General features: G+C 45.8%; 1 protein-coding gene across 2 annotated transcripts in view; it reads left to right on the top strand.

Annotated features, from left to right (window-relative positions):
• PHRF1 (PHD and ring finger domains 1) overlaps window positions 1-21,956 on the top strand; it is a 557,508-nt gene that overhangs the window by 215,933 nt on the left and 319,619 nt on the right. For both annotated transcript variants that reach the window (XM_086957804.1, XM_086957803.1), the window contains exon 8: window positions 19,981-20,156. In XM_086957804.1, coding sequence (XP_086813930.1) covers window positions 19,981-20,156 — 176 coding nt within the window. The remainder of the gene's footprint in view (window positions 1-19,980; window positions 20,157-21,956) is intronic.

The following is a 21,956-nucleotide window of genomic DNA, read 5'->3' as shown; positions in this document are numbered from 1 at the left end:
ACCATACTGCCCTATGGCCTTTATTCACCAGAATTTTAAGATTTGAAATATCTCGATCTTCAGTCGTGTTGTTTGTTCGCTGGTATTTATTAACTAGAGAGCTGGTGATAGCCTGTATTTGAGCATTATACCCATTTGGGGTATTAAAGTCCGTTGGTTCTTTTGCTTCCACTACATCGTAGCCGTGTTTGTGTAATATTTCTTTTTCCTTTAATATTATGCCTGGGAGAACTGTTGACCAAAAGGTAACCAGTGTCAATTTGTTGTTTTGTTTTTTTGGAAAGGACACAAGATGGATTTCATTGCTAGTCATTGAATCTAGCGCCCTTATATGTCGTAGTAGGTTTAAAATCCTTCCTCTGTTAAGTGGTGCCGCATCAATGGGGAAGAGTTCCTCAATTTGTAGAGTTTTAGTAGATGGTCCTTCCCCCTTTCTAAAGTAGCTGTTGTTTTCTTCTGTGTAAATATTTTTGCTTCGATCTAATTGCTTGAAACATTTGGTAGGGATGTATTCCTTTGCTGTCGGGTCTAGTTGAAGCATCTCCTTTTCACAGTTGTTACTGGTTGCAACTGGTTTTTTATCGTCTTGCGACTCTCTGTTAATATCGCATTGATTTTCTTTGGTTTCATTTGAGATTACATGTTTTTGAAATTTTAGTTTACGATTATTCCGTTTTTGGATCCTTCTCAGAGGCTTTCTTTTATTTTTTGTCCCTGATGCCATATTCTCTTCTTGGTTCTTGTTGTTTTGTTTTTCTTCATTTCTTTCACTCATTTCATTAGTGATACTTGTTCTGGATTCCTGAATATCAGGAGCGATAGTGTTTGTTGACTTATTCTCTGCCACGGTCTTGGAAAATATTGGAAAGTGTTTTAAATTCTGCTGGTGTTTTTCTTTAAATAAGTTTTTTAAAGAATATATCACTGAATCATTTGAGCTGTCGATTTTTTGTTTTTCTTGCTTTTGGATGCCTACAGTTTGAGTATTTTGGTCACACGTTTTTTTCTTTTGAGGTTTTTCGCAATCTTTCAGGGTTCTCTGCGGTTCAAGATGAGTTTTGTGTGACGTATTGATTTTTTGTGCTACGTGGGAATCTTTGTTCTTTTTTTCTTCTACCAAATGCTTTAAAATACCTATTTGGACATCCAATGTTTGATCGGAGTTTGCAAGAATGTTACTGAGAAATGAAAGAACAGATTCCAGTATCTCTTGTAGAGAGAATAAAGCTCTAGATATTGGAGGGACGTTATCAGTAGTATTATTCTTGTTTCTAAGATCGAAGGGACCAAGAGAGGGAGCAAGCAAAACATTAGGTGAAGAGGTATTATTAGTTGTTCCTAGATCCTTTTTCTCTATTGTAATAGATTGTTTGCTAAGGTTTAGATCGTTAAATAAATTTGCACCCCCACTGTTTTTTATAGGGGTTACAGTTTTCAGGTCGCTCGTTTCAAGAAATGACAGAAGAAAGTCTTTCGGAGTGCTTGAGAGTTTGTTACTTAGGTCTAATTCCAAACGTCCCTCCTTTGTTTGTGAGCTATTTTTCATTGGGGTAGATTTAGATATGAGTTGTTTTGACTCCCCAACGGAGACTTTTACTTCGGGGTTAGTGTCGTTGCTTAATAATTGAATATCTTGGATCTCTTTAGGTATGAGTGTGGAAAAATAAGCTGTAATAGCTGGTGTATGGGTTAAACGACCTTGTTTAACAGCCTTATCCGTGGTAATTCGTACTTCATTTTCGGTTCCCATTCTTTTCATATAGACTGTCCGAGATCTTAATTTCTTAAAGCCCATTTGTGCACCGATAGTTGACAGGGGTAATGGATCCCTTTTATCGGCTCTAGTACTGTTGGGGTTTGTTATATTTGAGATGAGTTTTCGAGGGGCTTAAATCCCAGTTGAACTCACAATAAACAAATGTGACTATTTACGGATGAGCAAACTTGAGAACATACCAGACACTTATACTGATGGTACTTAGTAGGGTGGCCCGTCCCGTCCTCGATCGTCCACGGACGGCCACAGGCGGCCCGCCCTTTGTCCGGGCTTAGTCCCGCGCTTGGTCCCGCGCGCGTCCCGCGTCGCGTGAGTCCACACAATACTTTATGCGTGGAGCCGGTGGGCGTTTCCGTGGGCGTGTCGCCTGGGGGAAGAGGCAGCAGCTGCTCCAGGCAGGGGCAGCTGGTCCTCGCAGTCCCCCGGGCTAGCTGTAGTTCTTATTTACGCCCTTGCCTCAACCCTGGAGACTCAAGCTGGGAGCGACGGTCAGAGCAGCAGACGGCAGCTCTCGCTCACACCAGCGAGTCCCTGGGGAGGCAGCAAAGCGGAACACGGAGCTCTTGACAATCCTTCTCCTCCGATATCGCAGGCAACAATACAGCGATCCCAATCTCCTCTCAGCAAGAACAGCAGGCAGGTGAGTGGCGCCCGCGAAGCGGGGGTCACGAATTAAAATAGTGATTTCGGTGGTGGGCGTGTCCGTGGGCGTGTCGCCTGGGGGAAGAGGCAGCAGCTGCTCCAGGCAGGGGCAGCTGGTCCTCGCAGTCCCCCGGGCTAGCTGTAGTTCTTATTTACGCCCTTGCCTCAACCCTGGAGACTCAAGCTGGGAGCGACGGTCAGAGCAGCAGACGGCAGCTCTCGCTCACACCAGCGAGTCCCTGGGGAGGCAGCAAAGCGGAACACGGAGCTCTTGACAATCCTTCTCCTCCGATATCGCAGGCAACAATACAGCGATCCCAATCTCCTCTCAGCAAGAACAGCAGGCAGGTGAGTGGCGCCCGCGAAGCGGGGGTCACGAATTAAAATAGTGATTTCGGTGGTGGGCGTGTCCGTGGGCGTGTCGCCTGGGGGAAGAGGCAGCAGCTGCTCCAGGCAGGGGCAGCTGGTCCTCGCAGTCCCCCGGGCTAGCTGTAGTTCTTATTTACGCCCTTGCCTCAACCCTGGAGACTCAAGCTGGGAGCGACGGTCAGAGCAGCAGACGGCAGCTCTCGCTCACACCAGCGAGTCCCTGGGGAGGCAGCAAAGCGGAACACGGAGCTCTTGACAATCCTTCTCCTCCGATATCGCAGGCAACAATACAGCGATCCCAATCTCCTCTCAGCAAGAACAGCAGGCAGGTGAGTGGCGCCCGCGAAGCGGGGGTCACGAATTAAAATAGTGATTTCGGTGGTGGGCGTGTCCGTGGGCGTGTCGCCTGGGGGAAGAGGCAGCAGCTGCTCCAGGCAGGGGCAGCTGGTCCTCGCAGTCCCCCGGGCTAGCTGTAGTTCTTATTTACGCCCTTGCCTCAACCCTGGAGACTCAAGCTGGGAGCGACGGTCAGAGCAGCAGACGGCAGCTCTCGCTCACACCAGCGAGTCCCTGGGGAGGCAGCAAAGCGGAACACGGAGCTCTTGACAATCCTTCTCCTCCGATATCGCAGGCAACAATACAGCGATCCCAATCTCCTCTCAGCAAGAACAGCAGGCAGGTGAGTGGCCTTCGTAATGCCATTTTAGGTAGATCCTCTGTCCAGCTGCAGATTCCTCACGTTTTGAATATTCCCCACGAATCCGACTGGATCGTGATTTTTTTTCCATAGTACCTCTTTGTGCCCGGAAGGTGGCGCTATGCTGATCTGCAATGGGTTAGTTCAGCTCGAAAAATTATGTGTGGGGCAAATAAAGGCTCCCCTCCCACATTGCTTTTTAGAAGGTCCTCGCCCCCAGACTTGGAGCCCCAAAACCAAATTGGTAGACCACTGTGCAGATTCCTGGTCTTGGGATCTTATTAATGGGTAGAGTCGAATCACAAAACAGGGAAGATGGAAGGGACTTTGGGGAATCTGCAGCTAAATATAGTCTGTACTAAAGAGAGCATTACTAAAGGTAGGTAACTTGTTCTGATAGAATTTTAGATTCCTCACCATTTGAATAGATAAAGCAGCACCTATTTGGAAGAGGGCCTGTTAGTGCACTGAAACAAGTAAGTCCTGCAATAAACTACTGGGCAAAATGCTGTTCTTGTTGAACCTAAATGTTATGACAATTATGCCCACGTAGTTGCCTGGCAAATGTGTAGAATGGGGACTCCGCGTGCCAAAGCATTGGTAGCAACTTAGACCATGGTAGAATGAGTCCATTGTGTGGAGGCTGCTGCTTCACCAAGGCATAGCATATCTTAAAGCAGAGTACAATCCAGTGTGAGATGGTATTCTTCTGCACAGTCTTTTTTCAATCCAGTGAACTTCACAAAGAGCTGATCGTCTACCCAGAATTTTTTGGTATGATATGTGTAGAATCTTAGAGTTCTCTTGTGGTCCAAGCGCAGTGAACACTCCTCCTCCTTAGAGGGGTGAGTTGGAGCATAGAATGCCAGCCGGGTGATAATGTGGTCAGTGTCTAATGGGGTCATAATTTTGGCAGAAAGGATGCTGTATTCCGTAGAAACAAGTTGTCTGGGAAGAAGATTGTGTATGGAGGATTAACCCACAGTACCTGAAACACACTCGCACTGTGCTGAGGTAATGAACTGTAAGGAACAGCTGTGGAGCTACTTGAATAGAATGCACATCAGATAGGGACGAGATTGAGGTCCCACTGGGGCATCGCAAAAGGAGAAGGGGGGTGGTGGGTAGGAGGGACATATGTTATAGTCCTTCAAAGACCCCATCACAACAGGTGACTTAAACAATGAGGGTTGATCAGGCAACTATAAAAAGAGCTAAAGGGCTAAAAGATAACCTGTAACCGTGCCCAAAGCAAGCCCTTACCAAGCAAGAGATCAAACAAATGTAGGAAACTGCCCCTTCTTGTCATTGTCACCCCACTTTTTGCCACTGGTACCGATGTTTTTCGACTAATGTTCATTGGGTCCCTGCTAACCAGACCTAAGTGCCAGTGCTCTTTCCCTAAAAAGAAGGTGAAATGGTCTACATGTCACACAGTTGGCACACCTGTAAGTCCCTGGTAAAGGGTACCCCAGGTGCCAAAGCATGGGTACCAAAGAGTGTCCCTAAGGGCTGCAGCATGTAGTGTGCCACCCTAAGGGGCCCCCATATAAATTGCATGCAGCCTTCCATTGCAAACTGTGTGTCATGGTGCAAACCACAAGTGAAAACATTACACGGCGCACTCCCTATGTGCCATGCCAAAGTCACTGCAGGTAATATATGTAAGTCACCCCTACAGCAGGACTTGTAGTCCTAAGGCAGGGTGTATTATATTAGGATTACAGTTTTCCATTTTTACAGATACATAAATTTAGCAAAGAATTTGTTCCCTGTCTAATTATTTTTAAAAGCTGAAAAATACCGAAAAGTGTGCTTTTTGTGGGTGGGTGACTCTCCATGCTGTCTTTCGTAATTTCCAAGACAACAGCTGAGCATGAATATATTAAAAATATGTATATATATATAAAAAGTTGTGATTTCCTTAAATACCTGCATATATTTGTACTATAATAGTGATATTTACCAATGAGCATAATATTTCAATATATTTGGATGATTAATTTGCTAAAACACGAAATGCATCAAAGTATGGTTGCATTTTTTTCAGTTAATTAAATGTGGATATATACTATTTTATGACTCCATTTATTCTCAGAACACAAAATAAATATGGATAAATAGCTGTAAGACTGCCAAAAAATTAATATGTATAAATACAGATGGAAATGTTGAAAAAATAAATACCATAAACCTGGGAGTCCTAATTATATTACATGCGAGAGCATATCTGCTCATGCTTTGCTATCTAGTTCAATTACTAGATGGTACAAGTGAACAGGGAAGCCATCTTAACCCCTTCTATGCTGATGACGGCCCGTCCGTCATGCACTGCGGTGGGCGTGTGCTGATGACGGCAGGGGGCCGTCATGAACCCGCCCACTTATTAAAAGCGCCGCACAGACGCAGAATCGTGACTGCGCCCAAGGGGTTAAAGACTTGGACTGACCTGTGGTCATTGCGAGTTCCCCAGCTACATGATGGCTTCACTGAAACATATGGTGTTTGGTATCAAACTCCTTGTCTTAATAAATCTGTACTGATGCTGATAGAAGATTTGTTATGAAGTGCATCTATAGAACACCTTATAGTTGCCCCCTGAAAAACCTACCAATATCTAGTGTGCTGGCTGACTGATCTCGTCCAGCCTGCAACCACAGACTTGTTTCTGACCTTCTGCAGGTGAGAGCTCATGCTCTCTGGGGCCAGAAACCATGTCTGAGCTGAAGGAATATGTTTATTCCTCCATCAGCAGGATGGCTAGTGTTTTAGCATATTAAGGTCAGGGGCTTCAAAGCCCCTTGTATTTGTATGAGATTTATAAAGTGCTGGAATCGCCCCAGAAGGGTTGTCTCCGTGCTGCAAGAGAAGAGTATGCGCCTTTGATATGTGACCCTGGCTTCCCCCAGACCTGGGAAATGGCACCCCCTGCCCTGCGGCCCATTTGACACCAGGATAGGTGGAAAATTAGCTATGTTGCACCACCAGGCTAGTCAAACCCCTATGGTGGGTTACATGACATGCTCAACAAAATAAGGATTCCCCCCTCTTGTTTTTGGTGGAATTAGGAACCCTGGAACAGTGTTATGTCTACTCCACACAGGAAGTGATCATATAGGGGGCGGCTACTACCCTTAACATCCCTTAACTACCCTAAATACAGTATTTAGGTGGCCCCTAGACACCAGGACCACCTGACCCAAGAAGGACCAGGAAGAGCCGAAGTACTCAAGAACAGATGTCTAGCTGTTGACTTTGCGTCAAACCCTGCCTGCATTCTATCTCGACAGTTGCAAAGACCTGACTAGTCCAGCAGCTGTGCATCCTCCAAAAGTCTTGGAGGAATGCCAGCACTTCGCCAACACTGCAGCATCTCCCCTGAAGTGAAGGAGCCACTTCCATGCAGCCTGCAGGCACCGACCGCAACCTCCGGGTCACCGATCTGCTGACCACAGGGTCCACTGAAGAAACAGCTTCCCAGGAGGAGGTCGGGTTTATCTCCCCACCAAGTTTGGAGATGCCAGGACTCCAAGGAGCTGGGCTGCACCAATACCCAGAGTACTGGACCCCAACCCCGCCAAGACTGATCTACCGACAAGGGACATCCGCATCACTGAGGCCAGCACCAAGAGTGGCCTTGCTAATCTGTTTTGTTCTCATCGTCAGGTCGGTCCTAAAGTGTGAGCCTCCAACTCAAGCGACCTGCTGGGCAAAACACCTCTGCGCCCTAGCACCAGAGTACCTCAAGAACCAAGCCCCTGTTTGGGTCCTGGCAGTCCCCAAGTCCCCACTTCCAGCATTTTTCTGCTTACAGGTTTCTCTATAGACTTCAGCAGTAGCGTTTGAGGCTACCCTTGCGACCAGCACCTCTTCACCACGGACACCCCATGACATGGAACCCAAACCTGCTGGTGGTTCTAAGGACCTTGGCCCCTACTTACCTTAAGTCCTGAAGTATAGTCCTATAAGTAATTTGCAAGTGCCTTTTGCAGTTTGTTTCTCACATAGGAAAATATTACCGCGTTTGAGGCTCATGCCTCAAATTGGACTGATTTTCGAAACACTTAATAAATATAGCTAACTCTAAAATTACTTACCTAATCTCGTAGATCTCAGTGTCAAAATAATTATAAAAATGTGATTTTTCCAAATTGGTGTCGAACTTCCTTATTGAGTGGGTATCTAATTTATTGGCTCAGTTTGTGCAACAGATACCGAACACTCCCCTCTGATAAGCCTAAGGCTGTTAGTCTACTACCACAAATAGAGCACCTTGGGATTACTTGAGCCAGCCTCTGTCCACTAGCAAAGGATACCTGGACTCTATACAGTGTAATACAATGAGGTGCACTGTGCAGAGAGCCAGCTTCCTACAAATAACAGGATGTTAGAGAGTTTTGCCCGGATGGGATCAGTCTGGCTTGTGCCGCACCAAACCTCAAACTTTTTGGAATGACTGACATATACACTTTTGTCGAGGGACGCCTAGCAGTCAAAATGACAGCAGCCACCTCCAGAGGATGTTAGGTGTTCAGCTGTTGCCGCTCAATATTCAAGCATGAAATTGTGATGGCCTGGGTGCAGAATGCAGCCCTGCTGCGGGTGACAGCAGAGCCTCCTGGAGGGAGGGGCATCCTGATTGGAGGGCAAATGCTCAAGATCCAGAAATGAAGAATAAAGTATAGTCTTTGCAGGACCCACATGTCTCATGTGATTCCTGGCAAACCCAGATGTAATCGTTGCATTCTGCCTCCATCTGGGTGGCTATGGCCTCGCAAGGGTATACTGAGAAAAACCAAAGGTGGTGATGGACAGAGCGTTGACAATACAAACACTCACCCCCAGTCAACTGATATGGGTTTAATCCATCACCGTTCTTTAGCTCACTCCGCCACCCCAGTTCAGACATGGCCATATGCAAATCAGTCTGACCATGTGCCTCATGGAAACAGTCCAGCCCGAACTGCCAAGCCATGTCTTCCCTGGACCGGAATCAAGCTTCCCAGGACCGGTTTCTGGGATTACAGCCGTCTTCAGCCGGGCTTGCTTGACTCCAGTGGTATACTACCAGGGTTTGCCAGGTGGGGCGGGCTGCTGGGTTGGGGGAGCGGTGAACTGGTCTACATGCTGAATTTGGCTGCAAGGGTGGTGGGTACCTCAGCCTCTCCTGCTAATCTACTGGGTACCTGTGGGGCTGGACAGGCTGGCGGTAAGGGATGCCTCTTCCAAAGCAGTGCAAGAAACGAAAAAAATGTGTGGTTTGTGGGGCAAAAAGGCCCAGAGTGAGCTGTGCCCTGTTTTCTTTGAAATGTTTAAGAGTGGAGTCAGTCTTGTCCTCAAACACGTGAGTCCCAACTAAGGGCATGTCTCACAAGACACCCTAAGCCTGACTCTGTGGTCATGGAAGAATCTCTATTCCGCTCTAACAATCCCTCTGCTCCACTTTCAGAACTTCTGGATAAGAATGGCATATGCCTAGACTCCCAATTGCAAGAGTTTTTCTGCCATTTCTGCACTAACAGTAAGGGCGGCCAGCTCATTTGCAATTTTAGGAAGGTATGACTGTCAAATATGGTCCGATATTGCTCCTTACACCAGCCAGCTTCCTGAGGACGTCCTGGAGGAGGCCAAGAAAATTCCACATGAAGGTGAATGCACATCTAGTGAAATCATTGATTCTGCCATGGACTTTGCTATCACAGAGTTCAGGCAGGGTTCAGGCAGTTAGCAGGTACAGCCGTTTTCAGACAACAAGGTTGGCTCAAGGTCACCTCCTTCTGTCCTGAGGTCCAGAACAAGATCTTGGATCCGCCATACGAGGCCCTTTTTCGGAAATAGAGCTGGCCCTTCAGGCTATCAAGGCAGATGCAGATACTGCCAAGTCTTCTGGACCTTACTATTCTGGAAAGTGCCTTTTCGTGGCTCTCGAGGAAGAGGACAACTTTCATTTAGAAGTGGATATCAACAGTACCGTTACTCATCTTGCTCCTCTAATGCACAATTTTACTGTCGCCAATACCAGCAAAGGCAGCAACCTCAGTCCTTCTATGTCAGACCCAGTAAAGGAAAAGCATCACTTTCTGGTAAAGATACCAATCGTCTTGGTAGCCAGAAGCCACCACCAGTTTAATATGTTCACTTTTGATCTCAAGTCAGCACCCCATATTTTTACAAAGTGCCTTGCACCTGTTGCAGCGTTTCTCAGACCACACCCCCATCAAGTCTCTCCATATTTGCTTACTGGCGGGTCAAAGGGTCTTCCAAAGAATCGGTGCGATCATCCCGAACCTGCACAGCTCTCTTCCAACAGCTAGGTCCTACTCTCCGTCTGCAAAAATCCAATACCAACACCATCTCAGACTATGACATTTCTGAGAGTCAAGTTAAACACAGTATCCTCAAAAGTGCACCCCAGAGGAATGACAACAATGACTTACCATGCGGACTATCTCCGTCCAAGATTTAAAGTATTTCTGTTCACTACAAATCCCTTCTTGGGATGATGTCTTCATGCATTCCGCTCACCCCATTCTGCCGCCTAAAAATGCGTCCTCGTCAAGAATTGGACAAACTGTGGATGCAACTTACAGGATTCTTCAACGACCTAATCAGGATTACTCCATGCATGCTGAAGGCCTTAGGGTGGTCGACAAAGCAGCCACATTTGACACCCGGCCTCTCCTTTCAACGAGTGGCAACCCCTCTAGTTATCACCACTGCTGCTTCCCTGGAGTAATGGGGAGCTTACCTCCAAGATCTCCAAGTAAAAGGCAATTAGAACCAAGCTCAATGCCAATTGCACATAAATTTACTGGAACGAAACGCAGTGCCTCTTTCCTTGCAAGGATTTCTCCCAAGAATCCAAAGTTCGGCAGACTGACAACATGACGACTATGCACTGCATCACCAAGCAGGGAGGCACAAGATCCTGCATGCTCCCACAAGAAGCACAGAAACTATGGGAATGGTCCATCGCGCACAAGGTATGTATTCAAGTGGAATATGTTCCTGGGAAACTGAACACTATAGCAGACACTCTCAGCAGGCTCACAACATCATGCCACGAGTGGGAGCTACACTAGCAGATCCTAGACAACATCTTTTTCTGCTGGGGCAAGCCAGATCTGGATCTCTTTGCAACCCCTAGAACCGCAAATGCCGGTTTTATGCAAGGTGGCATTCCCAAACGGGGTCATGGGGGAATGTCTTTTCGATTGCATGATCCAGCATCTTCGAAAATGTGCTCTTCAACCTCTGTTCAATCAGATTCAATCATGGGAACCTATGAAAGTTCCAGTACTGGAGTAAGAAATTATTTACTTACTTTTAGCTGTAGTTCTCCAATATTGAAGTCTTTCATAGATTCATATGCGACCCGCCATCCTCCCCTGGAAAGCTCACCTTTCTATCTCAGTATTGTTATGTTTGGCTCTTGCACTCTAAAATCTGAGGTACTGCAGCTTCTCCCAGAAGTGTTCTATAGGGTGTGCCTTTCTGATTGGTTAATACATAACTTTGGTCTCTTTTATAAAAATAATTACTATAATAGGTTGCTAAACTAAGTCCAAGGTCCTTTCTAGTCAATACCTATCATTGTACTACTTTACTAAGGTACCGGGGAACTACCATCTCAATGACAGGGAAGGATTCAAGCATGTGAGTCATGAAGTATTTCAGTACTGGAGAACTACAGTTACAGGTAAGTAACTAATTTGTTCCTTTTAATAAAGTAGGTAACTGTGCCTAGAGTGCACATTGTCAATATTTCTTCGCTCTGAACTGTACCAGCAATTAATTCTGGAAATGCGCATTTGCACTTCATGAAGTTGCAAAATGGGTTTTCTTCTCCCATCATCGGTTCTGGGTGTTGGTTTCTGCCTGATAGTTTTTTAAAAATTTTTTGGCAGGATTTTCTCTTTTCAACTACCTTTTAATCTGCATATCTTCTGGAAAAAGCATTTAGCATTCATTTTTACTAAATTTTTATCTTTCAAAATAGTAATTTTTATGTTGAGCCTGCTAGACCGCACATGTGCTATTGGTTGCAAGACCTTTTGTGTGCTTCTCCTTCCCACCACTGCCCTCAATATTACTTTCCCCGTGCTCTCCCTCCTGTCTTAATTCTTCTCCCCACTCCATTCATTGCTCTACCCTCTGTGCCCTCCTATCTCAACTGTTGCTTCCCCTCTCCACCCCTGCTTCCCCCACACTTGACTTCTCTCTCTCGTCCATTGCTTCTTCTTCCAAACCCTGCCCTCTCCATTGCTTCAATCCCTCCTTGGCATTGCTTCAATCCCTCCTTGGCATTGCTTCTACCCACCTGAGCCCTCCATGTTGCTTCCCCTCCATCCCACCTTGGTCTTGCTTGCCCCCATCATGGCCCTCTGTGGTGTTTACCCTACCCAATCCTGTTCCTTGGTGTGCTCACCGCTGTCGCTTCCAAAAACAGTTTGTGCGAGTTATTTTTATTTTTTTATTTTCACCGATCCAAATCTGTAAATAAAAAAATAAAAAAACCCTTTTGTAGGCACACATGCGTGTGACTACAAAATTTCGCTGCAGCTGTATTGTAGGTCTTTTTTTTTTTTTTTAACCCCTTCGCTGCTCATGACGAGCTTAGCTCGTCATGCAATACACTGGTCGTGTGCTCATGACGAGCTGAGCTAGTCATGATCCATGGACTATTTCAATTTCCAGCACAGGAGGGGGAATTGCCTTAGCAGTCATGTGGCTCACGGGTTAGAGGAGGCAGACCTGGAAGCAGAGGTCAGCCCGGGACCAGGGTTCAATTCCCAGCTCGGCGGGAGCTTTGAGTCCAAATTGTCCACGGACTCGACAATTCTCGCTCCGGTGCCTACTCGATTCACGGGTTCACACTCTGCGACTCTGGGCAATAGCTTGCTTAATCTCCACAACGGCCCCTCGCGGTGGGATGCCTGGCTTTCACCTTGTGGATACCCTGCAGGCTTATCTCACAGGGGAATACCAGGACGGGTTCCCTAAGCAAGCGCTTAGATACCGGGTCGGTGATTAGCGCTATATAAATACATGTACATTTACATTTACAATGTACGTTTTCTGGCTGTACAGCCTGGCTAAAAACCATTGGCAAGCCCAATATGTTCCCAAAGGGGAAACCTATTAGCTTTGTCAGTGCTTGTTTAAAAAGAAATCGTTCCTAAGTAGATTAGGTGTAGTTTCACTTGAGAGGCTCCCAGTGGATCAAATGTATTGCAACACGGATAAAAACAATTTCAGAAGGATACTTCTACCTGCAAATTCCTCACCCGTAGAGCAATCCCAGGTGTCAGACATGATCCCAAAACTTCAAAGTTATCACCTCTTCGGTAAGGGTCGCTGGCTTTCAACAGTGATGGTAGTGTTAGGCAATGTCCCCAAAGCCGTATAGCTTCCACAACATAGCTCATTCTCTCTGAAAAGATTTCTTTCCTCAAATCCAAACAATTGTGTGCAGTACCTATGTCTCCCCTGAAAAAATCAGGGTTTTAACCATGTAGCGTTTATAAAGAACCATTACATACCCCAACACTATTGGTCTCTGGTGCCTGGTATCATACCATGACTCTCGGGCTTGTGCTTCCTGTCGCAGTCTGCACCCTAAGGCTATTACAAAGAGGGAAGCAAAGCTCTTTATGGCCAGGGCAGGAGATGACCAAAGAAGATGCGATGCTCGCTTCAAGTCCCCACCTTCCTCTGCTGGGAGGAAAAAATAGGTTTTAACAACGGGAGAGGGAGGGAAGAAAACACTCTCAGTCCCCCAGGAAAATGCATTTCAAACAGAAGAGTGTAATTCAATAGGTGTGTATGCACAAGCAAGGGAGAAAGGTGAACGAAACAAATCTCATTGGATTTTTTTCAGGAAGCCCACACTCACCACCCTGGTTGGTGACATGCTTCATCATTGGGCCCACCGGGAGAAGCCGAATGCCTCCCCGGTGTGCTACCACGAAAGGATACTGCGGAGCTGGTTTTTTGTGAAAGTTGTGTGAAAAAAGTTAAGTGTCAAGGTTGTAACCCACATAAAAAACTTCATTAATTGGTCAACCTGACATATTAAAACGATGTGTTGGGAAACTACCGAATAAATTGTTTGGATATTTCCACTTAAAGTGGGGTCAACATGTTTCTGCCCTTTATGTGTAAATTACTGGGCTTTCTTTAGGACCATGGGGAGTGTACCTCCGCGGTATGGGCTCGCTAAGGCCTACCCTAACCTGAGGACATGAAAGTTAAAAATTAGTGTAAAAACTAGAAGGTGCAAGAAAAAACAAAAGAGAACAAACCAACAAGTTATGGGAATTTCCCTCGAAATCAGAGGAACCTGTGTAGTTTGTCAAATAAAAGATCCACGCCCCATAGGTCTCGGGAGGGGGGTGGAGGCGAAAATGGCACACCGCCCGCAACGCCTGGCACCCGCTTGATACCTGCGTACTGCCTCTTAACCGGACCTCGTAGAGGGAAAAATAAAGATTGGGAGCACAAGATGCATTCTACAGACAAGTCTCCTCATCGCCCATAGAACCATCCTACTTTGAGCCGGGTTTGGTATACTTGACTCAGGCAGTTCGTCCTCTGAGCGGCCCTGCTCCATCTACTGCACTGGTACCAGCCCCGGATCGACGTCTAATATCTCCTGCTACCTCTGCGCTGGCCCATCCCCTCCTGTCCTTCTGATTTTGGCATCAGCCTTCCTAGAGTTTCCAGCACCAGGCTCTGATCCGACAGCATTTTTTATGAAGTGAATTCCATCTTGGCGAGGGCCTCTATGCCGTTTGGCTCTCGTTCAGGCCTCAAGACTCCATATGGATACCAGATTTCTATGCCTGTGGCCTGCTACATTTCAGTGCCGTTCCCTCTGATTCGAAATTAGCTTCTAACTGTTTCTGCCCAGCGATACGCTGTTTAGCAGCGCTCCCTTTGATGGCTCCGCTCCCACTGGTTTTGTCTCCACCTCTGCCTTTGTCTGCAGTCAGATATAACGCTATTGGCGCCATACCTGAAGCTACTCCGTAGATTTTGTAGAAAGGCCAATTGTCTTATTGAAGAGGAGTACAGGAACAGACTCCATGTACTTTTTGGGACTTACTCCAATCCCCTGGATCTTTACCCATTTGGGGTTACTGGTAGGGATGAAAATCAAAAGCAAGACTTCCATTGCGTGTCCTCCTCGAGTAGCCTGGATACCTCCCCTGAACTGGCCATGGGGTTTCCCACTGGTCCACCAATTCCTGAGGTCTTGTCCTTTCATAAACTGTTGCAGAGGTATTACATCTAGAGCTTCCAATCACGGATGTCGAAACAAATGTCCTTAGTGAGGTCTTTTCGGCATCACCACCAACTACACAGTCACTACTCTCATTCAGTGATTCTGTTCTGGATCCAATCATGGCTGCATGGGTGAAGCCATCTTCGGCCCCAGGGGTCTACAGACAAGTGGCGGATGCTATTGCCCAGCTCCAAGTGACCCACCCCTTTGCTCTACCCATCCTTTGTCTGGTGATGCAAGATACCTGCTAAACAGGTCAATCGGGGAACTTTCCTGACAATTCTTTCTCACAGGGAATCATAGCGTCTGAAAACCTGCTGTAAGAAGTCCTTTCAGCAGCATGCTCATATCCCTAAAATCCATCATTGCCAACTGCCACCTCACACAAAACAGTCAAGCTTTGTGGGTTATGAAGCAGATAATGGAGGATAATAGGGCTTATTTCCAAGAAGTCCTACATGATAACTGGAATGCCTCCAGACATATCAAGTCAGGTTTGGACACAGTAGAATCGGTGGCCCCAGGCTGTACACACTACTATTTCTATTCAGAAACATGTCTGGCTCCAGAAACATGTCTGATTCTGAACTTCTTACTTTTCTCTGGCTGTCGAAGCTACCTGATGGTAAGGCCGGGTCAGTGCTGGAGTGGTCTAAGAACAGTAACCTTCTCCCTTGGTCGGCAACTGCCACCCCCTCCTCGAGAGATTAACACCAATTTCAGCTTTTTCGCAGCTTGAAGAGAGCATGCTCATTTTGTCAAGGGCAACAATATCCGCAACAGCAATCCAACCTGCTGGTCTGGCAGTATTGTGGTAGAGCCAGTGGGAAAGGCCGCCGATCTGTCCAACAACCCTCCTCATCCTCTGTGCACCACTTACAAAGCAGACCTGGCTTGATTCCCCATTCCCACACTGAGCCTGTGGGAGGAAGAGTGTCCTGTTTTCTACTGGTCTGGAAGGCGATTACTTCGGACCAGTGAGTCCCTAAAACCGTAGAAAAGGTTACACCCTTCCTTTCTTCTTGCTCTATTTCCTATTCTCCCTCCGCCTCCCCTCCAAAACACCATGCCATGCTGCAGCAATAGGTGGCAGCACTACTGCGGAGAGGAGCTCTGGAACTAGTGCCTGCAGAAAAAAAGGGTCAGGGTTGTTGCGCATGTTACTTCCTGGGGCCCAAGAAACACTGCAGGTTGCACTCGATCCTGGAACTCAAGGACTAGCAATTCTTCCTTAAGAAGGAAAAGTTCAAAATGCTGACCTGAGCTCAAGTGTTTGCATTTGTTGGGGCTTGGAGACTAGATGGTGTAATTCAACCTGAAGGGTGTGTATTTCCACATCCCTATCATGCGGTCACTACAGATGTAGTTATGCGTGGTAGGTTCTATGCACTATCAATTTACAGTACTTCCCTTGGTCTTGAATTCCGCACCTTGATTCTATCACAAAGGAGATACCGGTTTTTGCGGCCCATCTCAGAAAGAGCTGACACCACTCCCTTCCGTGACCGCACAGTCCCTGTATAAACCTCGGGCCCATTAGGAGCCTGCTGGGCCCTCTGCTCCGGCACTGAAGATGATACTGGAACCGAAGCTGCCAAGGAAGCCCACATCGGCTTTGAGGACACCATTGGTGCAGATACCATCAACAATCCCGGTTGTCAAAGCTTTCTTGGACAGAATCAAATGGGTTATCCCACTCAGACTACCATCTTCCCCATGCAAGATGCATATTTCCATATTCCCTTTCTACCTCGCCACAGAAAATTCCTGCGCTTCAGGGTGGCTGGCAGGGATTACCAATTCAAAGTTCTTCCTTTCGGACTACGGTCAGCGCCAAGAGTTTTTACCAAAGTTCTAGCTCTGGTAGCGGCGCACCTCCGGCTGGAGGGAATCCAAATTTTCCCATACTTAGACGACTGCCTTATAAAGGCCAATTCTCGAAGTCGTGCAAGCTCATCTACAACAGTGTCTACAGCTGTTCAAATCTCTGGGCCTTTCCATCAACCTCGAAAAATCCCAGTTGAAACCTTCTCAAAGACAAGCTTTCTTGGGAGCAACATTGGACACCCAGAAACTCTGAGCCTTTGTCTCGGAAGGGAGACAAATAAAGATAAAGAACATGGCGCAGAATCTGTTATCAAAAAAGTCAGTTTCTGTTCGGATATACAGGTCCTTTCTGGGGATGGTATCATCTTGCATCCCATTGCTGCCGAACTGTCGCCTCAGAATGAGACCCCTCCAGGAAGAGCTAACCCGGCAGTGGTTACAGGTCTCCGGAACGTTCAAGGATATTATCAGGATCACACCGCTAATGCAAAACTCACTAAGCTGGTGGACACAAAGACGACCTCTCCAGCAGGGGTGTGCATTTCTTTCAGAGTCACTGAGCCTCACCATCGCGACGGATGCGTCTCTCGAGAGCTGGGGAGCGCACCTTCAAGGCCTCACAATCAGCAGCAGGTGGACTGCTCCACAACAACGATGGTACATAAACCGTCTGGAACTGAGAGCCATTTTTCTAGCACTCAAGGCGTTTCATGCAGTCATTCAGGATTCCAATGTGTTGATAAGAACAGACAACACAACAAGCATGCACTACGTCAACAAGCAAGGAGGAACTCGATCTCTTCTCCTCTCCCAGGAAGCCCAAGAATTGTGGGCATGGGCCTTAAAGCACAATGTAAATCTTCAAGCAGTGCATGTTCCGGGAATAGAGAATGTCTTGGCAGACACACTCAGCAGGACCAAGGTCTCCACTCATGAGTGGGAACTACATTAGCAGACAGTGGAACGCATCTTTCGCCTGTGGGGTCGCCCAGACCTAGATCTATTTGCGACAAAGGCCAACAGCAAATGCCAGTTCTTTGCAAGCTGGCATCCCCACAAGGACTCTCAGGGGAATGCGTTTTCGATAGACTGATCTCTGACTTATGCGTACGCTTTTCCGCCGATTCCACTCGTCCCCAGGGTTCTGCGGAAAATGAAAAAGGAACCGTGCAGACTGATCCTGATTGCCCCCAGATGGCCATGCCAGTATTGGTTTACAGAACTTCTTCTGCTGTCAGAGTGCAAACCAATTCAGTTGGATCCAATCTCGAACTTACTCAGCATGCAGAACGGTCAAGTCTATCATCCAGATCCAACATCTTTGAGATTAGCGGCCTGGCGCCTGAGTACCGTGAGTTCGCCCACTTAAACATCCCAGAGGAATGCAAGGAGGTACTGGCCAGGGCAAGGGCACCGGCAACCATAAAGACATACAGTCTAAAATGGAAGCGTTTCTGCATCTGGTGTCAGGCTAACGGGGTTCACCCGTTTTCAGTAACGCCGGAAGAGATTCTACCTTTCTTCCTACATTTAGCAAAATCAGGCCTGTCTCACGCAGTTTTCCTGGCAGCGATCTCTAGATATCGGCAGGATGGTACTAATTCCTTATACTCTGCGAGGATTGTACAACAATTCTTTAAAGGACTCTTTAGGATGTTCCCTCCAGTACGACGACCACCTCCGGTGTGGCATCTTAATGTTGTCCTGGCACAACTTATGCGTCATCCTTTCGAACCCATCCACAAGGCCGACCTCAAATATCTCTCGTGGAAGGTAGCACTGTTACTGGCTTTGACATACTCCAGAAGGGTCAGTGATCTTCAGGCATTTACAGTTCAACATCCTTTCCTGCAATTTATAAGTGACTCTGTAATACTCCGCACTAATCCGAAGTACATTCCCAAGGTACCTTCGGACTTTCACCTTAACAAACCTATAATTCTGAAGTCCTATTTTCCTAACCCGCAAACACCGGCGGAAAGGGCGTTGCATACACTGGATGTTAAAAGATGTCTTAAATTCTATCTACAGAGGACGTCCGCCTTACGCTCTTCTGACCAACTGTTTATCACCTACGGTGCTATTCATAAGGGGCAGGCAGTTTCAAAACAAACTATTGCAAGATGGATTTCTTCTGCCATTGCTTTTTGCCATATGCAAGCGGGACGGCCGTTGCAAACCGCTTCTAGAGCTCATTCCACAAGAGCAGTATCATCGTCTACGGCCTTGTTTGCTGGAGTTCCTCTTCAGCAGATTTGCAGAGCGGCTACTTGGGCTAGTCGCCATACATTTACCAAGCATTACTGTCTGGAGACAGCCAGCGCAGCTGATACTTCTGTGGGTCGTGCAGTCCTACGAAATCTTTTCAAATAAGGTGAGCCTCTGTTTCCCACCTCCTTTACTGCTGTCAGACGCTGTATATGTTATGTTTTTACACATGCTTACATGATTGCATTTTCCTATGCTTAAATGATATGTGTATATTCAGTTTACACTGTCTTATATCTTATATGCTGACAAACTTATCAACCATGGGCGTCTGCCTAGCAAGGATATGTACTGCTAGCTACTCTGATTCAGGCATGTGAATCTATGAAAGACACCCCTAATACTGGAGAAGAACAATAGTTACTTACCTGTAATCTGTGGTTCTCCAGTATTGGTGTCTTTCATAGATTCACATGCAACCCGCCCACCTCCCCTCAGAGGTTTTTAGGCTATTTTGGTTTACCTTCACTCCTTGCGAGAAAATCTGAGAGCCTGAGCCTCTGGGGAGAACATTCTGGTGGGTGCTGGAGCCTGATTGGCTGTAGTTTGGACTATACAAAATGACTGGGATAGTCATAGATGTGGAAGTTTTTCCTTCTGTAGCATTGGCTACTTTACTTCCTGGTTTAATTTTATTGGTATTTACTACATATTTATGGCATATTATTGCTTTTTTATGTACCATGGGACTCCCACTCCGACGACGGGGAATGATTCAGGCATGTGAATCTATGAAAGACACCAATACTGGAGAACCACAGATTACAGGTAAGTAACTATTGTTCTTTCTACTCCATCTCTACACTCGCGCTGTGTGGAAAACATTCTAAAAATGGAGCCAGTGCTCATGTGCATTAGCAGCAAAGGTTGCAGTTACTATACCTCGTTAATCGAAAGACCTCTTTGAAGAAAACTGAGTTGTAAACAACCTAGCCCAACACAAGATGGCAGGGGTATGCAGAGCATTTGAATCTGCAGAACTATACGCTATGAACAAATGCTTACAGGGTAAGCAACACATTTATTAATTCTTGTGAAGCATTCTGCATTAATGTAGCCTATTTAATGACTGAGTCTTTTTTTATGCATAAACGTCTTTTTCTTGCTCTGTAGAAGAGGAGCACATAAGTGAGGCTGAAGTTGCTACCCTTATGGCAGAGGTTGAACCCGTTTCTGGCAGGCTGCGCAACAACGTTGTACGAACCCGTGCCATTGCTAGAACTCGACAGAGTGAGAGGGTGCGAGAAACTGTGAACAGGCTCCGAACAACAACTGCACGCAGGAACGAGGTATAATATTTTAATCTTCATTTAGTTTGTTAGTCCTTTTCTTATGGATACTGTTACCCACAGTCCCATCCTTCGACTGTGTCCCTTGTACTCTGGATGCAAGCCCCACTCTCTGACTCTGTACTTAACACCTTTTTCTCCAAAACTAAATGTGCTCATATAGGGTCTATAGGAAACTGGCTCTGTATATACTTTACCAAAAAGAGATCTAGTATGCATAGAGTCCAGTAGGTCCCCAGACAGAGGATTAAGTAGCTAATACCCTACTCTCAATTTAGTGGTAGCTGGGCAGGAACACACACTCCATGACTAACTCCGGGCCAATGTTTTGTACAAAAATATGCAAGAAATACTTGGTTCCTTTCTGTGGTTCTTAAATTTAAAGCACAATTAACTTTAAGGACTAAGACACCTACAACATTTCTGATCTCAATGATATGTACCCAGGAATTGTTCCACAATTATCTCTCAGAAAAACATAATTTTCATTAAAATCAAATTTATTAAAAACTTCATCAGAATCAAATACGGTATATAATCAATAATTCTACATTTAAAAGCAATCACAGTACATTAACAATCAACACAAATGCAAATTCACAAAAAGTTCACAAAAAGTTAAAAAAGTAGCCAAGTTGTCGACGCGTTTCGATGTTTGAAATTGATGATACACCTTCCTCAGGACTACAAACAAATTTCTTCAATCTACAAATATACGGAACAGCCAATTAGTGTACATTCAATGAGGGTTTTCATTTTCAGAAAGTTTTTTCAATACTATAGGTGTCAATACAATAAAATTCTCTTACTCAATTCGCAGTATTCAATTTGCGGTCTCAGTCTAAATCCTGGGGATAGATAAATCTTATCCACTTTTGTGATTCCGGTTTGTTCCTTTAAAAACCTGTATGTACACAATGGTAATTTGTGTACGGTTATTGTGTTTAATTTTTCTTTCACAAAACTACAACCTTTATTAATGTTCTACTAAGCACAATACAATGCTTACTTTATATTTTACGGTAGCTGCCTTCGGAATTTGTTTGCAACCACTTAGGTATTTTTCATGTTCACTGTTGACACTTAGGGTGGTTCCTTGGGCTGACCTGTGTGTACATAATATTAAATAAACCGTAAGTCTATTGATTCTAGGACACTAAATTTAAGGATAAAAATGAGCTCATGAGAGGTGTGCTTACTATGTAGCTGGTCATGGGAGCATTAGAATTTCTTCAATGTGTAACTCCAGTGAGCGTCTTTTCCACCTTTAGGTCTTGCTTTAGTCTAAAGGGATAGGAGTGCTTCTTTTCTAAAATTGGAAGACGATTCCTTTTGTCTAAATAGAGAGAATAGAATGAACATATTATACTTCATCATGTTCCCTTCTTTCAAGCTAATTTCTTTCAAGACAGTTTAGATTATGGTCTATTGACTTTTTTAGGGACAGAGCACATATAGGGCTGCAAATTAAGTGGTGATTGCAGGACATCACATTTTAGAGTGCTAGTCCTGCTGATGTCCAGGCAAAACAATACAATCATTTTAAAGTTAGTCACATTTAAAGAGGATCCCCAAATAGGCTTAGTGGGTTTTGTCTAAATATCTCCATGTGCGCTGGTGCTAGGGGGTAACTTGCGCCCATTTGTCTACTTTCTCTTACCTCCGTTTTGTAAGCTCCACGCCACCTGCCTGGTAACCCGGTCTCCAGCGTCAGTAAATGCGCTAGGAGAAACTGTACCTTTTATACTATGGGGTGGTCTGTTTTAATTGGGAAACTGCTTACACCTGTGTAAACCGTCG

This window comes from Lissotriton vulgaris, chromosome 2_1 (genome assembly GCF_964263255.1).
Source record: "Lissotriton vulgaris chromosome 2_1, aLisVul1.2, whole genome shotgun sequence".
NCBI classification, from domain to species: domain Eukaryota; kingdom Metazoa; phylum Chordata; class Amphibia; order Caudata; family Salamandridae; genus Lissotriton; species Lissotriton vulgaris.
This window is presented reverse-complemented; position numbering and strand designations above follow the sequence as displayed.